The 14,121-nt window shown below is 39.3% G+C and overlaps 1 protein-coding gene across 7 annotated transcripts in view; it reads right to left on the bottom strand.

Moving 5' to 3' along the window:
• Positions 1-5,160: 5,160 nt before the first annotated feature.
• Positions 5,161-14,121, bottom strand: part of dhfr (dihydrofolate reductase) — a 104,755-nt gene continuing 95,794 nt past the window's right edge. For 2 of the 7 annotated variants that reach the window (XM_088411590.1, XM_088411641.1), the window contains exons 7-13: positions 12,005-12,095; positions 11,841-11,905; positions 11,714-11,764; positions 11,410-11,497; positions 10,847-11,014; positions 10,731-10,771; positions 5,161-10,631 (exon numbers count right to left, since the gene is read on the bottom strand). In XM_088411590.1, the coding sequence (XP_088267716.1) occupies positions 11,452-11,497; positions 11,714-11,764; positions 11,841-11,905; positions 12,005-12,095 (253 nt within the window). In that variant the 3' untranslated portion in view covers positions 5,161-10,631; positions 10,731-10,771; positions 10,847-11,014; positions 11,410-11,451. Of the gene's footprint in view, positions 10,632-10,730; positions 10,785-10,846; positions 11,015-11,409; positions 11,498-11,713; positions 11,765-11,840; positions 11,906-12,004; positions 12,096-14,121 lie in introns of all 7 variants that reach the window. The other 5 variants (XM_088411623.1, XM_088411614.1, XM_088411606.1 and 2 more) reach the window with 5 other exon arrangements.

The raw sequence follows: 14,121 nt of genomic DNA, 5'->3' as shown, positions 1-14,121 counted from the left end.
TACCAGCAAGCCTGCGATCCTTGTCCTCACAAAGATCGCAGGCTTGCTGGAAGACAGAAAATGGATGGATCAATGGATGGATAGGTATATAATATATATAGATAGAAAATGAATGGATCAATGGATGAATAGGTATATAAAATGCTTCAAACACTGGAATCGGTATTTGTGTTTTACATATTTTTTTTTCAAAAATAAAATAATTTCTGTCGCATTGGTTCCTATTTTTTGGAGTTGCAGGCATATGAAAATATATTTTAGGTACCTATTTTAGGTATGTATGTATGTATGTATAGTATGTACTGTACAGTATGTACATTGTGTATGCATGTGCATATGCTTGTGTACAGTACAGTAGGTATGTACTGTATAATATGTGGTGCGCATGTATGTACAGTATATTTGTATGTATGTTTGTACAGTATGTATGTAATTTGTGAAAAATATAAATATTGCAGATCACACACTGCAAAAAATACATAAAATATAGAAAAATCTCAAAATAATATATTTTTTTTATTTCTCATATTTTATATCTCGACTTGAGGATACTGCTGGAAATGTGAATTTCCCTACGGGGATGAATAAAGTATCTATCTATCTATCTATCTATCTATCTATCTTGACACTTATGTGTTCTGCAACCACCTAAACAATGAGCAATGCTGTTGCCATTCTGAAAGAGAAAGCCAAAAACACGGTTTTTGATTTGATATATTCTAATTGTTTCAAGAGAGTCGCTGAAACTGCATGAAGTACAACAGAAGCTGGTATCTACACAACCTCAATGTGAACTTTAGCCATCAGGTGAAGCACAGCCGCAAAGCACCCATTTAAGCACAAGGATGGCTTCCATTTCAAACGTCACTTTTGTACTATAATAAATAGTATAATAAATAGTTTTGTATTATTACATTACGTTTCATATTTCATATTTGGACTGCATTTAAGGCATCAAATATATTTTAAAATTAGGGAAATAAGAGATACTTAGATAGTATAAAAAGAATTTATGTAAATTATTAAATAATCATTTTAAATGAAGAACTACAGTACTATAAATTTATTATAACGTATTCAAAATAACGAATGAGCTCATTGTAAATGAACAAAAATTATCGTGCCTAACAAGCATTGCAATATGCAACGAGATAGTCTTAGGACATGCAAGAATACTTTTTTTGCGAGCAAGGCAATGGCATTAGGCGGAAAACTACATGGCTCTCAGTTTACTATAGCATTAGCATCTTAGCTTCGTCGTTCCTTTAGTCAGCGCAGAATAGATAAATACTTCGATCGCCCTAGAAGAGATTAACATTGGCCAAGGGTCCCCACCAGGGCTCTCACCAGACATCGCCTTTATTCTGTGACGTATTATGAACGGTCAGTCTCGTAATTCTTTTTAAACATAATGAATTTACATCTGGACAGGTAACGTTGCCACATCAAATCCGCTTTTGCATCTGCAACTTGCACCATGCAGTCCTCAATGAAATGAGGACGATGACAAACATCTGCTGGTTGCCTGGCCGTGTGCTTCAAAAGTTCACAGGTGCGACTACTTCAGTAAAGAAAATGAAATAAATAAAAAAATACAGTATTTACTAGGCCGATTTAGTGCTAAATTTTGTCGTGTGTGTTTTGCTCTGTGCCTAGGCAGTGTTCGATTGTGCCACGAGGGGGCGGGGTCACCAGCCTTGCGCACCTGTTCCCCATTACCCATCAGGGTCTTTTTAAGGCTGGTCGCTACAGGAGAGCGACGCTGGGTTATTCCTTCGCCATCCTCCCTGCGCTCAGCGAACTCCCATGCCTCGCGTTCCTCTCGCTTGTCATTCTTTTGGTTGGTACTTTTCTCTAGTTGTATTTATGCTTGCTTTATGTTTTTTTGTTGTTACTTTGTTCCCAGTCGTTCTCCTGTAGCCTCCGCCCCCTCGTTGCCTTACTCCTCTGTTGGACTGATCCCTCCTAGACGTTTTCGTCTCTCCCTTATTTCGTACTTTGTGACTTTTGTTTGTACTTTCCCGTTCCCTTTTTCGACACCCTTTTTTTCCACGCCAGACGTGCGCCCTTTGTTATAATAAACTCTTTGAACCCAACCCCTCGGTTCTCGGTCACGTCCTGTTCGGGCTCGGGGTCCCCCGTGACAAATTTCTTCTCCACAACTCCAACGCAAAACTGAAAGTAAAAGTAGGAAGCTTTAGTGTGTTGTTGCCACTCACTCATTACAAAATAAAAAACGAGTATAAAAAACTTATGCCAACAGGCTGGATTATTAACATTAGAAAGAAAAAAAAGAAACAATGTAAAAAATTATTCCATATGGAGCCTCATGACTTCCCCCTCTGTGCTGAACAAAAGTGGAAGGAACAGGCCACCGGCAGGTATACACATGGCCAGGGGGATGATGACTGGGTTCCCCGAGTCCTCCACCACCTCCACTATGTCCACCAAGTAATCAACACCAATTATGGTGATGTTTTTGCTTGACTCGCAGATCTGTTGAGTGGAATAATAAAATGAAGTGTCACAATGGATGAAATTCAAAACAAAAGTACTGGTTGTTTACATACACACATTCCAGGCACACGCACGCGCGTGATGGTCATCATTATACTTAACTTTCAGTTTTTGACACAAAACCTTATTTTGCGTTAATGAAAGAGGACTAGAGAACTCATATTGTAATTACCATTAAAAGTCGGAATTCACAGGATTTGTGCAATTTTAAGTTCAACCATAGCTGAGTGTCTAACTTATTCCATTTATTCCAATTAGAATAGATATGAATGACTCATGAACAAAAGTGTGAGGCACAGGCCACCGGCCGGTATAAGTGGGCGCTCATCAAATGTGGCTTCCCACACTGCCAGGGGGATGGTGACTGGGTTGACTCATGTGTCTAATTCATTCCATTTATTCAAATTAGAATAGATATGAATGACTCATAGTTAGGAAAATGCTTCATATTAACACCTCAATTGGAATTAAAAGGCAAAAACCTAAGTTGACTTTCATTTGGATTCACAGGTGTGTTGTATTCATTTTATTAAGCCAAACACACATGTCACGTGTATGGTTCAATCAGAATAGCCAAGCTACGTCAATGGTTTGGTCTTGACTGAAATGTGTTGTGAGATTGTAGTTCACATGCTATAAATGGCAGCATCTTACCAAGAGCACGACTGAGACAGAAGTACTTTGAGTACTGCTATTTGTTTTTGTCTTGATGTTGCTTGATAAGTATTAAAATACCTTGAACACAGGCAATTTTTGAGTACCACTGACATAGAAGCAATTAATTACTCACATCTACTTTGGTGTACTGCGTTGTGTGCATGGTGATACTGTAGTCATTGCCTCGTACACTCAAATGGGTGAAGCTATAGTTGATCCCCACAGAAACATTATTGAGGGTGGCCTCCCTCTAGAGGGTGATCTTCACGGATGCTTCATCCTGTAGTGGTTTAAAAATGCTCTGTATGTGTTGTTGAAGTTCGACAACTGAAAATTACTAACTGTGTGCTTACTTTTTGAATTGTGATCCGCATCCCGGGTGCCCCTCTGCCTCACCATCCGCATTGACTGCATCTAAAGTGGACCAAGGTAAACATAAAAGTCAAAGGCATAATTATGTGTGCGCGCGTGTGTGTGCCTGGAATGTGTGTGTATAAACAACCATGAAACTGAAAGGGAAGAAAAAAGTCATTCAGGTGTCCTTGTAATAAACAGTTCATTGCAATAATTGTGTTAACCTGCACGTAACTTTATTTCAAATGCATTCATGTCCTTCTGGGGCAACCTCTCGACAAACCAAAGTAACGGTGAGTTTTAGTCAATCACATTGTGACTGTAAAACAAACAAGTTGACACTTAATGAAAAACGAAAAGTATTCCAAATACAGTATTGCAAGAGAAAGCAAGTAATCGTGTTAGAACACAAAAAAAATGGGCGTAATACACATGATGGAAATAGAATAATAGAAAAATAATGAATGAATGAATGAATGATTTTTTTTTCACACGTTATCTTTAAGCGTATGTACAAGCATGTGTGTGGCAGTGCTTATAGGTGCATATGTGACCTAATAAACTTACATGAGTTACTTGGCCTTCAAGGGAAACCATCCCCTCAGGCGCCTGATTTTTGATTGCCTGAGGGGTGATGATGGCGATGGGGGGCACAAAAGGAGCTTGGCTTGGGCCTCCAGGTCAGGGGAGATGGTGAGTTGGGGACCAGAATAAATCTTCATCCCCCTCCTGCTTAGCAGGACATTTGGGGTCCGGCTATCCACACAATTACAAAAGACAAAGTTGTTGCCCTCTGTGACTTTGGCAGCCAAATCTGGAAATAGTACAAGTTTGTACACGCTTTGCCCTTCACAGAGGGCAATAACTTTGTTTTCATAAAATCCGTCCATCTCTATGCGGCCGTTAGGGCAAAAAATCCAGTTTTTGGCCGTGATGCGTGTTTCTACTTTTACTGCTTTCGCGATGAGCATCTGTGTTGCCACACTATTAAGACCGTGATATTTTATCAAATAAATTCTAAAAGGTTGCCAAAACGGTACAAAGTTGTACCGAACCTAGTATATGCACAACATCATTTAAAGTTTAGTGGTATGATGACGCGCAATTTCCACAAGAGTGAATTGTTGAGGGGATAACCACAAAGCATCAATTTAATTTCAATTAAATAATTTCATGTCAAATAGGAACGTCTGCCTTTTCTAACGTCAGCGTAATATCATAAAAAAGAAATAAATTTTCACAAAAGCATTATATTACATTTATTGACTGGATTTAAAGATAGTATTATGTACAACAAAACCAAATAATGCAAAAATTCCTGTATTTGTAACGAAATAAAATGTCATGAGTCAGTGGATGAAGTTGAGAGCAATGATTTTAAAGATCCACCAGGTGTCAGTGCTGAGCAACAAAAGCAACAGGTCAAGCTCTCTTAAAGCCGAACTACAATTCCATATAGTGTCAGTTTACTGACAGCGAAGGTGCTGTGCGCTACAGGAGCATGTTTGAAAGCTTTTGCAGACTTCAGGTAAACTGGCAACACAAGGTATCTGAAAAAAGACAAGATGAAAAAAAAAACAGCTTTCAAGTACATAGCACTAGAAGCATTGGGAAAAAAACGGATGAAATATGTCAAGAGATCAAACCAGATAGAATTTTATTTAAAACATATTTATGAATCGAAAGACTCTTCAGTGGCAAAAACATTTTTTATGACAATGAGGAAGCGTGCATCAAGAGAGACAAACAGACAGGCATAAACAACAAAAACAACATAACATGTCCTACGATCAACATCTAGATTGCTTCACAGTGAGCTTCCAGCGTCAAGTGGTGGTGATGAAGCCAACAACCAAACTCGCAGGTGAATAATGCATTCTTAGCCAAACTTCAAATGCTATAAGGAGGGGGCATGCAGATCGTTTCTACATAAGGAAACAGTATGCATTACCTACATTTCAGAACGAAAGATTTTTTCAACAATAGGTTGTTAAATGGCTGTGGACAAAATGCTGTATACATACAGGCATACATGTTTTTTTTTTTTTTTTGTATAAGGGTACTGTATTTTGTCAGACATATGACATGAATTAGTCACATTGTACATAGTTCACAAAAGTGTTGCTGGAGTTGTGGGGTCTGTAATGTGTGTAGAGCTTAGAGTTCAACACACAGCCAGTGCTCAGAGGAAGAAGAGCGAGGTCCCAGATGGACTGACTGCTTCGGCCAAAATTCTTGTGGTAGACAAGTGTGAGCAGTCTGGGTGTTGTCCAGGTTGTCTTATGAGGTTTGAAGAGGGTAATGTGGACAAAGTGTGATTCCAAAGTGTTATTCCAACATTTTGTTGGAATAAAGTTACTGAGAGCTACAAGCAGCTTGTCTAAAATGCATCAAGTAAAAGCACAAAGGAAAAACCTCTCTGAATTTGAATATCATTATATTATAATGTTTAATTAAAAACATTTAATTCTCTGGATATTATAATGATTATAATATCCAGAGAATTAAATGTATTTTGTGGCATTTAACAATCTGGCCAATTTGCATCAAAGGGGTTTCCGCTGTATGACACAATTTTACTGTTAAGCACTCAAGTATTCTGGCAGCATAATCGATGCAACACTGAATGGTGTTAAACTGAATGCGAGATACAAACGCGAAAAGTAATTACTAAGAAGTTAAGAACAAAATTAGTTGGTAGAATATGCCTGAACACAGTGGAGAGTGTTTTTTTAAATGTCTTATTAAATAAATCAAGATAAGATAGTTGAATAGCTGCACAATAAGAAATGTAAAAAAAAAAAAAAAAAAAGTGAATAGAAACAAATCTGTTCCAGCAGCAAAGAAAGGTGTTTCCACTGGACTTTTTTTCTTATTCAAACTTTAGGGCAGGGATCACCAAACTTTTTGAAACCGAGAGCAATTCTTTGGTACTGAGTAATACGAAGGACTACCAGTTTATGTGAAGATCCTGATCATGTGATTGATTTCTCACAAGAATTAAGGATCACCTGTAGTGAATCAAGTGTAATATGTAATGCATATGTGATTTGCATAATCGTTAGTAAAATTCCTGGAAAATCACAATGGTCTATCACTTGGACTATTATAGCAGACCAGGTCTGCTGGTTATTCATGTGATTTTTGGGGGCGACCCAGTGCCTGCGGCCACTAGGTAGATGACCCCTGCTTTAGGTCATTCAATTATACTGGTAGCTTAAACTCTCAAGCAATGTATTATTCAATGACACGGAATTGAATGTTTGAAAAAAAGGTTCAAAGGAAACTGCATGGTAGAATAGGCTAAAAGACAGTGGAAGAGGTTGAGCAATGTCTTGTTTTCCTGTAGTTTGAACATGTTTCCCATTGGGTGAATAAACATTTAAATATGAACAAATGTTGTTTTAGTAGAGGGGGTATCATACAGTGGAAAGTCCTCATACTAACTACAGTAATATTTCTTAATGGAGAATTAATGATAAAATAGGAGATGAATAGATGCACAGAGAGTAGTAAAAAATAAAATAAAATAAAATAAAATAATGGGAACAAATCTGGTCCAATCGCATCAAAGGTGTTTCCACTTTAAGGCACTTTCATTTTTTTTACTGTAAAGGGTAACTTTACCTTTAAATATGAAGAAGTACAGTGTTTTAGTAAAGGCAGTATCAAACAGTGGAAAGTCCTCATTCTAACTGCTCTAAAATTTCTTAATGAAGAATTAATGATAAAATAGATGAATTGATGCACAAAAAAATAGCATCAAAGGTGTTTCCACTGTCTGAGTCATTCATTTTATTACTGTAACGGACTCAAGTATGCTGGCAGCATTAACCGGTAATTGATGAAACACTGAATGATCCTGAACTGAATGTTGGTTACAACAGCTGAAAAGTAGTTACTAAGACGATTCGGAGGAAATTGGTTAATACAATAGGCTTAAAAACAGCAGAGGGTGTGTGCGTGTGTGTATGTACACACACACACACACACACACACACACACACACACGCACACACACACACACACACACACACACACACACACACACACACACACATATATATATATATATATATATATATATATATATATATATATATATATATTTTATTTATTTTTATTTTTTATTTTTTGATAACAGGCTTCTCATTTCATGACTGTACATTTAAATGTCACCTTACACCTAAAACAGAAGTGCTGCATCATAAGAGTCCATTACACTGTTTTAGCTGAGGGGTTTTCATACAGTGGAAAGACAGAATTTAATCTTAAAATAACTGCTTTAAGATTTCTTAATGAAGACGTAATGATAAAATAGTGGATGAAAAGATGCACAAAGACTTGTAAAAAAAATGGATTAAAGGAATAAAAACAAATCTCTAAGATTAAACAAGCTTGTCAAAATTGTGTGCAAACCATTGAAAAAGGAGACCAACAAATATAAATACAATGGGCCCCCGGTTTACGAACGCCCTCTTTTACGAACTTTTCATTCTACGAACGTGGACCGTGGCGTTTTTTGTCCCCCTCTTATGCACAAACCTTTCGTTTTACGAACAATCCAACATGCCCCAACATGCCGGTCAATGTGTCCGTATTATTTTTTTTGCTTTGCTGCATCAACAAAATTAACTGTTCTCGCATGTCACGGTAACGCTGATATGCTCTTGCTCTTACAATGTCACAGTCACTGTGTCAGTCACAGTGTCAGTCACGGAGATGCCGATATGCTATTGGTCGATTAAGGTCACAGTCCCAGTCTCAGTCACGGAGATGCGGATATGCTATTGGCCAGCGTCACGTCAATCACAGAAATGCCGATATGCTATTGGCCGAACGCCTTCATCTAGCTTGATGGCACAGCCGGTCGGTGTGTTGTGAAGACTTTGCAAACTTTATCTGTTAGACATGGCTTCTAAAATTGCGAGTGGCGGTAAAGAAAGAAGTAAGAGGATGATGACAATAGAAACGAAGTAGGAGATAATAAAAAAATACGAAGGAGGCGCATTCATAGTTAACCTTGCTCGTGAGTATGGCCGAAACCGCTCGGCATTCTTCTAAGGGCAAGACTTTCCTTGCCAGGCGACAGACCTCGATCAACAACAAAATGGAGAGGCTTCTTCTATTATGGATTAAAGTGAAGGAAATCGCCTGTGATATGTTCTCGTTTGAGAAAAGTTCTCGTTTAAGAAAATAAATAAATAAATTCTGCGGGTTGGTCTCTGCTCCCCTCCGCCTCCACCCAGCTCAAGTCACGTCGCCCCAAAGGTAAATGTCATTTTTCCTTTGTATATTTGTTTAATTTAACTGTACAGTAGATTATGTTACTATTTTTTAATATGTGTATAAAGTCGTGATTTTTTACCTAAGGTTTTTGCACGCGTTGCACGCATTCACTAATTAACATAGGTTTGGATTGCCCGTCATACGAGCAATTCGAGTTACGAGCATAGCTGCTGAACGGATTAAGTTCGTAACACGGGGGTCCACTGTAGTTGTGTGATGTGAAGCAGTACATTATAGCTTCATGTGTCAGAGTGAGAGAGTGTATTTATGTTTTGGAATATTAAGATGTTACATGAAACATTGTCTGTATCAACGGCAGTGGTTAGATTTTGGAGCTGATGTGTTCTCATTCCATAATTTGCTAGGGCTGCGATTGGCTGGCAACCAGTTGAGAGTGTCCCTCACCCATTGCCGAAGACAGCTGGCATAGACACCAGCAAGTGAGCGGTCCGCGTGAGACTATGCGCCGACAGATAGATGGATGGATATAATTTGCGAGGGTAAAAGTTGACATAGGCAATAACAAATTGAGGTAGATGTGCCTCCCAGAATGCTTGTTTGATCTCAGAGATTTAACGGAAAATCATGAGTATGGTACATACAAATGTATTTAAACAAATGCATGAGTGAAAAGGTATTTCATACAGCAACCTTTGCAGAGCACACGGATGATGGCAAAAATGTATCTATGGATACAAATCATGTAGGTTGGATTGGGGGACGAGGAGTGTTCTTTTCAATGCAGGGACAACAGCGTAAGAACAGGAAAAGAGATTACATTCTAAGGATAGGATGGCGTCATGGTCCTTGTAAACGCCTTAGCAAGGTCGCATGATGAAAACATGAAGGAGGTGGTGAAGACTAAAGCTGTAAAAAGATAACGCTGCATTTAAAACACCACTTAACGGCAATTTGGCTACTCCAATTGGCGATTTACAAATTAATCGGCAGAAGTGGTGCTTGGTTGTCCATGATCTTCATGTTGTTGGCACTTTTTTTCTTTTTCTTCTTCATTTTTACTTTTTTTTTGTCTCTTGGGGAAAAAGGAGAACACAGGACAAAACTTCCATGATGCTGACATCATCTTTCATTTTCTACAATACAGTAAATTAGTATATCTTACTCATGCTCAATCAAGTATCCAGTGACATGAATACACTCACATATTTGTTACTGTGATTCTGCTATAAACTGCTCGTGTACCCAAACAAAGAGCCTGTTAAAAAAGGAAGGAAATATATTTACAACATTTAATGGCTTTAGGAAAAAAGATAGGCTTAATGATTAGCAGCTTAGCTTGAAGAGAGGAGATGTTCCAGATGACAACAGGTCCTTGAGCAAGCAGTACAATGGCTCATCAAAATCTTCTACTAGGTGGCAAACGTCCAGCTGTTCTTTGGATGAATGAAACATGTGGAGCCACAGAAAACAAGTGGACAGCATCCGTCTACAATAACGAAACAAAATACGTTAAGGGGGTGAAAACAAAAGCTGAGAAAGATATCCACATTTTTTTTAGCTGTAATTGACATAAATTACGGCAACTCTCTCCTTTCTCCTGAACAAAGAACCTGTTAGAAATACTGTAGATGGGACAAAAATTACTTATGATGAGCTACTTATCTTTTCCTACCAATAGAAAGAAAATGGTCGGTAGAAAGCACAAAACAGACGTGTTTTAATCCAGAGGGGAACTGCCACTGGACAAGCCTGATGATGTGTCATCAAAGCCTTTCACGCGGTGGTGATCTTCCACTCGTTCTTTGGATGAAGGCAACATGTGGAGCCACAGGCAACAAGTGGAAAACATCGGTCTACAAAAAAGAAACAAAATACACTGAGGAGGTGACAACAAAAGCTGATAGAGATATGCACATTTTTAGTTTTAACTGAAATAAATCACAGCAATTTACACCAGAATGAGGACAAGTCCTGCTTGATTGCTGGCTTTCTCCTGAACAAAGAACCTGTTAGAAGTAGATGCGACAAAAATTACTGTCTTTACAAAAGATGATGATGAGCTACTTACCTTTTCCTACCAATAAAAGAAGGAAAAAATAGACTTGTTTTAATCCAGAGGGAAACTGCCAATGGACAAGCCTGATAATGTGTCATCAAACTCTTGCACACGGTGGTGATCTGTTCTTTGGATGAATGCAATGTGTGGAGCCACAGGCAACATGGGGAACACATAGGCCTGCAAACAAGGAACACATTCAGGGGGTGAGGACAAACTGCAAAAGAGAGGCGAAATTATAGTTTGTTTTAACTCTTTTAGTGCCAAGCGTTATCGAAAAAGGAAACCTCGAGAGGGCCAGTGTATTTTCACTCATCTTTCAAGGCCAACAGAATATTAGATGCTATGTCTATGTAAATATGTAAGTGTAAAAAACATGAAAATATGAATGCTGTATATCATATGAAAGATTGACTAACATTCCTATGAATGCATGTTCAGTTGACAATAGTTTTTGACAATATGTTTTATATGTGAAAACACTGTAACATTTTATCACTACAGTGCTTACAGAGCTTATTTTAGGGTTAGGGTTAACCATAAAGCATTAACTGACACAGTTCACGGCAACTTACACTGGAATGAAGAGAAGTCCTGCTTGTCTGCCACCCTGGTTTTCAAGTCAGTGCTCCACGATGTATGTTTATGGGCACGATCATTTTACTTTGGGGAAAGAAAAAAGAATACAGTACCATTGAGTACAAATATATAACATATATAAATAAATACAAAAGTAAAATAGACTTGGCTTTGTCTTACAGTATATGTAAATATCGTTTCCATTTATCTCTCTACAATGCCATGCTGTTTAAATTCATATGTCCTGCTTAATGTCCATTCATATGCATGTACAATCAAAAAGTGACATGAAAAACGCACATGAGTGGCTTCCGTCCTAGTACGGGCGGCTCTTTCCCCTGAACAAATATCCTGATAAACAGTATGGGACAAAATTTATTTTTACTGGCTTTACAAAGGAAGATAGGTTGACTGAAGAGCTACTTACCTTTTCCTACGAATAAAAGAAAACAGTCTGAAGAGAGCAGAAAACAGACTTGGTTTAATCCAGATCTACGAAATATTAACAAAATCGATAGTGGTGAGGACGAATGCTCCAAAAATAGGCAGACCTACAATTAGTTTTAACTGACATAGTTTACAGTAACTTACACTGGAATGAAGAGAAGGCCTGCTTGGCTGCCACCTTGGTTTACAAGTCAGTGCTCTGTGATGTATGTATTTGGGCACCCATTCTTCTACCCTGTGAGAAAAAGGGGAATACAATAGTGTAGAGTGGAAATTTGCATGCTGCTGCAGAGGTGAGATGGGCTTGGCTCTTTCCTACATTTAAGTATAATGTGAAGGAAATCATATATTAGGTTGAATCATTGTGTGCTTATTTCTTGTCTAGAATAGTGCATTGCTATGCATGTGTGCAGTCCTACTTCATCTCGCCCCAGTCCTTAGATAAAGCTGTTGACGCAGGAAAGTGTGAGCTGGGACCTTGGCCCAGCTGTTGGTGGCGCCCGACTGGCTCTTTTTGTTATGTCTTGTAATGTGCAACGCTTTGCTGAATGAATAAAAACCAGGCAGGGGCGCTTGGGCAGGTGAATCAGTGCCGGGGAGCGCACAACTTCTTTCGCCGAAGCTTTTTCCCTATGCCATGGAATAGAAAAGTCAATCTTGGCTGATCTGAGTTACTCTTTTTGCTGCTTAGCAGCTAGGCTTGTCCTAGTCTTCTTTTAGAGATTTCTCTGAATTTCTAACATGGTCCTTCTGAGCCGGATAGTTAAAACGCCTTCTCTTCGGTGGACAATCGACGACGACTGAACCAATCGGTGCACCGTTGGAATCTTGGATTCTGTAAGCCCTCCTTTCCACGAGGCCAGACGTCGGGACACCGCTCACCGGAGGAACATAAACACTATCCACGAACCAGAGTGACTCGACCAGCAGAGAGATTGCAAGAACAAAAAGGTCAGTCTGCGCGGTACATCAGACCTTAAACGAACAGTCCACCGGACTTTAAACAAACGGTCCATCGGACCTTAAAAGGAACAGTAAAGGTCAGCCTGACAAGTCTGGCAGGTTCAGTCTGAACAGTCCATTGGACTTTAAACGGCTGGTCCATCGGACCTTAAACGAACGCCTTGATGGGTTCAGTCTGACGAGACTGAACGGTCCATTGGACCTTAAACGAACAGTCCATCGGACTTTAAACAGATAGCCTGACTTAAAAAGAGAAAGTTTAACAACCAGTTACTGATCATTTCTGTGATGGATGAGTGTGGAATGAATGTGGAGCGAATGTCCTGAGTGACGGGAAATGTAAAACTAGTGAAACGGTCGTAAGTACAAACACCTGGGGATATCTGCCTTTCGAGGTAGAAGCTCGGTATCCAACAAAACACTAGGCACTTAGCATTTTTCCCGTAACAAAGGAAACATAGTCAATCATGAGGAACAAAAATAAGTCCTCCGAGGTCGCAACTCAGCCCAAGGAAGCAGAATGGGAAAATGAATGTCGTTACATTGTAGAGGAATTGAAAGAAAATGTACGTTTGGCAGGAGTAGAATGTACGAAGTTTGTGGAAAAATGGAAAATCCAATATGATTTTTAGGGCAGTGTTTTAGGGCAGATCGGGGGGGGGGGGGGGGGGGGGGGGGGGTGGCTGTTCGCGGCACAGTCAATGCCGTAAATTTATACAGCGGGCCGGGGGGCGGGGGGCTGTCCGCAGCACAGTCGTAGGTGACAGTCAAGTGCGGCACACCTGACAACGTCTCGCTGCACACCAGTGTGCCGCGGCACAGTGGTTGAAAAACACTGTTTTAGGGGATGTAGATGACTGTGGTGGATTGGAGAAAGTGTTGAGAAAGTTGTCATTGAAGGACAGAGAAAAGAGTAAAAACAGTGATGATAAACAGTGGTTTAAATGCAAGACTTTAGTTGATAGAGCCAGACAGAAAGGAGAGAGGAAAGTGGCTGACAAAAAAAGAGAAAAAAGAAAGTAGACAATGATCTGACTATAGCCACTGCCCTGTCAGCAACTAATGTATCCAGACAGGAAACCCAAATTAACGGTGGAAAACAGACACCAACAATTTGTACCTGAGTTTACCACCATATTCTTAAACCCAGACACCTGAGGTTGTCAGAGGCGGAGATGACAATCAGGCAAGACTGTGGCCACGGCAGTAAGACCCTTTTCGGGACTGGGTCTCAGCTCCACATCTGAGTACTGATGGTTGACATGAAGCCAAAGGAATAAAGCCATTTGAAATGGTGT

This window comes from Hippichthys cyanospilos, chromosome 1 (genome assembly GCF_059441005.1).
Source record: "Hippichthys cyanospilos isolate Australia breed blue-spotted pipefish chromosome 1, RoL_Hcya_1.0, whole genome shotgun sequence".
Lineage (NCBI taxonomy): Eukaryota > Metazoa > Chordata > Actinopteri > Syngnathiformes > Syngnathidae > Hippichthys > Hippichthys cyanospilos.
The sequence above is the reverse complement of the archived record's forward strand: the minus strand, read 5'-3'. Positions and strand labels throughout refer to the sequence as shown.